The 2,397-nt window shown below is 40.1% G+C and overlaps 1 protein-coding gene across 1 annotated transcript in view; it reads right to left on the minus strand.

Annotated features, from left to right (window-relative positions):
* Positions 1-1,613, minus strand: part of LOC108725854 (uncharacterized) — a 3,752-nt gene extending 2,139 nt beyond the window's left edge. The window contains exons 1-3 of the mRNA XM_018453111.1: positions 1,040-1,613; positions 752-862; positions 379-642 (exon numbers count right to left, since the gene is read on the minus strand). Coding sequence (XP_018308613.1) covers positions 379-642; positions 752-862; positions 1,040-1,289 — 625 coding nt within the window. The 5' untranslated portion in view covers positions 1,290-1,613. The remainder of the gene's footprint in view (positions 1-378; positions 643-751; positions 863-1,039) is intronic.
* Between the last annotated feature and the right edge of the window lie 784 nt (positions 1,614-2,397).

Here is a 2,397-nt window from a genome sequence, read left to right on the forward strand (position 1 = left end):
GCCTGGCTGCTACAAGAGCCGTGTTTGACAGATGCAATGCTTGTATTGCTGCAAGAGGTGCACATTTCGAACAAAATCTTCATTAAAAAGTTTATAAATAAAATAATTAAAATAATAAATTAAATATATTTTTTTCTTTTTTCGTGATTTCCTGCGAAACAAAGCAAAAAGGAGCATATGTCCATAGGACTTTTTTTCTTAGTTTTTTACTCCTCTACACGCTCCCGAAGTTTTGCCATTTAATTTGGAAACACCCTGTATATATAGAGAGAGAGAGAAAGAGAGAAATATGCACATATACTGGAATTGTACCCTATGATTAAAAATTTGACATTGCCAATGAAGAGTTAGAAATCATAGCAATAACAATATGATTACCGATAATAAACCATCCCAGCATAAAACAATTGATTAGAGTTTGTGTAGGCGATTGTCTAATCCTTTCCTCATCTCTTTCTTCTTGACGTTGCCGTACTCTAGCCGACAAAGTTAATAATTGCTTAAATACTCCAAATCCACCACCTACTAACAAGTATACAGGAATGTATTCACCCTGTGGACAATCATAAAGGTACAATCCACCAATCACCATCATACAAATTGGTACCACTATCGTTACTCCAAGAATGATGGTACATCCGACTGGAAAATAATAATTTCACATTTTATGTCTAGTCATCAAGGTTTTCCTGAAGTATTTTATTTTTATCCTTTCGTGTATTATCGATATTTAATAAGCATATCATCTTACTTGTGCCTAAGAGCAGGACAACAATATTTTTTAAAAAATCAAATATGCCTTTGGATATTTTACGGGCTTCTCTCATACGACCAAATAAAGAATCGTAGGACGGCGGTGGTGCTGGAAAAAAATACAGAGATAGACATATTTGATACACCTAGACGTCTCAGAATATCTTATCTTTGTTTACTAACATTGGGTGAAGAACAAGCATAAATCGATAGACAGACACTCAGATGACGTTTTCCGAACGTAGCCATGAAGGTACATATGCTACAAAGATCTAGGATAACATACCATTAGGATCTATCGCTTCCTCATACGAGGGTGGTGCACCACGTTCGTTGGCCAACGTGGAGGGATGTCCGAGGGGTAAATTGATATTATGATAGGATGGTGGCGGAGTGCAGCAGGTCGATGTAATCTGCGTGCTCGTGCCGGGATTTACGCCCTCCACCGTTGCGGTGGAAGCATTTGTGGAACGGCTAATCGAGCTCAAAGGCATTTCTTCCCGTGCAGCGCCGGTTACTGTCCTGTTCCAATACATAAGGCTCGCTTTCCAGACAGATTCGAGGATACCAGCGTAATCGCCCTCCCCCCTCGTCGCTGTTTACATTGGCGAATGCTGGCCTTTATAACCTAAAACTCGCACGTTCAGATTGTTTGCCTCCCCTCGCTCCGGAGAGGGGAAGCTCAATTTGTGAGGAGCCCTCGTTCTTTCGTATCCGAGGGATTTCGATTCACATTTACGAATCAAATAGGGAACGATGAGTTTCCGAATACGTTTCAAAACGAAACTCCGAGATACAGCGGGTTACTTCCATCTTTCATGATATAAGAAACAATTTGGGATAACGTTTTGATTGGTCAAAGAGCAAAACCGTGGCTGTGTTCCAAAATTTACTGCCAGTACTGAAAATCTATAGTGCACGTTAGTGCTAAAAACTATAGTTAGTACTAGTAATAAATTTTGGAATACAGTCCGTAGGTCTGTTCGCGTTGCATGAAATCCTCAAATATTTTTGCACTTAAAATGAGATAGATATATATTTGGCCTTGAAAAGAGAAAAAGCGAAGATGTCGAGTGCCAAAAGTGTAAGCAACGCGAACAGATCTCGGCTGCGTTCGGGGAGCGCTTTTAGGCCGGAATCAGACTACGCATTGAAGATTGAGATCGAAGATTGAAGATTGAAATTTGACCAATGAGGGCAAAGGAATTTTAGCTCCTATTGTTTTGATTGGTCAAATTTCAATCTTTCAATCTTCAATCTCAATCTTCAATGCCTAGTCTGATTCCGGCCTTAGGGCTATTTGTGTCATTCTATCTTTACCGTCCATTACTCCGGATCTACAATCGGGTTTTAAGCCTTAAGCCATAAGAAATGGGCGAATTACAGTCGATTATTCCCCTCGGATTCGACTATAATTGGTCAGTTTCTTATGGCTTAAGTCTTAAAACACCTATTGTAGATTCGGACTTAGACGTGAGACAAGGATAGTATTAAGGTGCAATTTCACGCAGCGTCAAAACGCTGGCGGCTCTCTCCACTCTGACCCCCTATTGCTGGATTCACACTGCATCCGATTTTCATCGTACGAAGCTCTGCAACCAATCAGAAAACAGGATTCCGATAATACGAAGCAAAATTTATCGG

Source organism: Mycetomoellerius zeteki, unplaced genomic scaffold (genome assembly GCF_001594055.1).
Source record: "Mycetomoellerius zeteki isolate Tzet28-1 unplaced genomic scaffold, Tzet1.0 scaffold364, whole genome shotgun sequence".
NCBI classification, from domain to species: Eukaryota; Metazoa; Arthropoda; class Insecta; order Hymenoptera; family Formicidae; genus Mycetomoellerius; species Mycetomoellerius zeteki.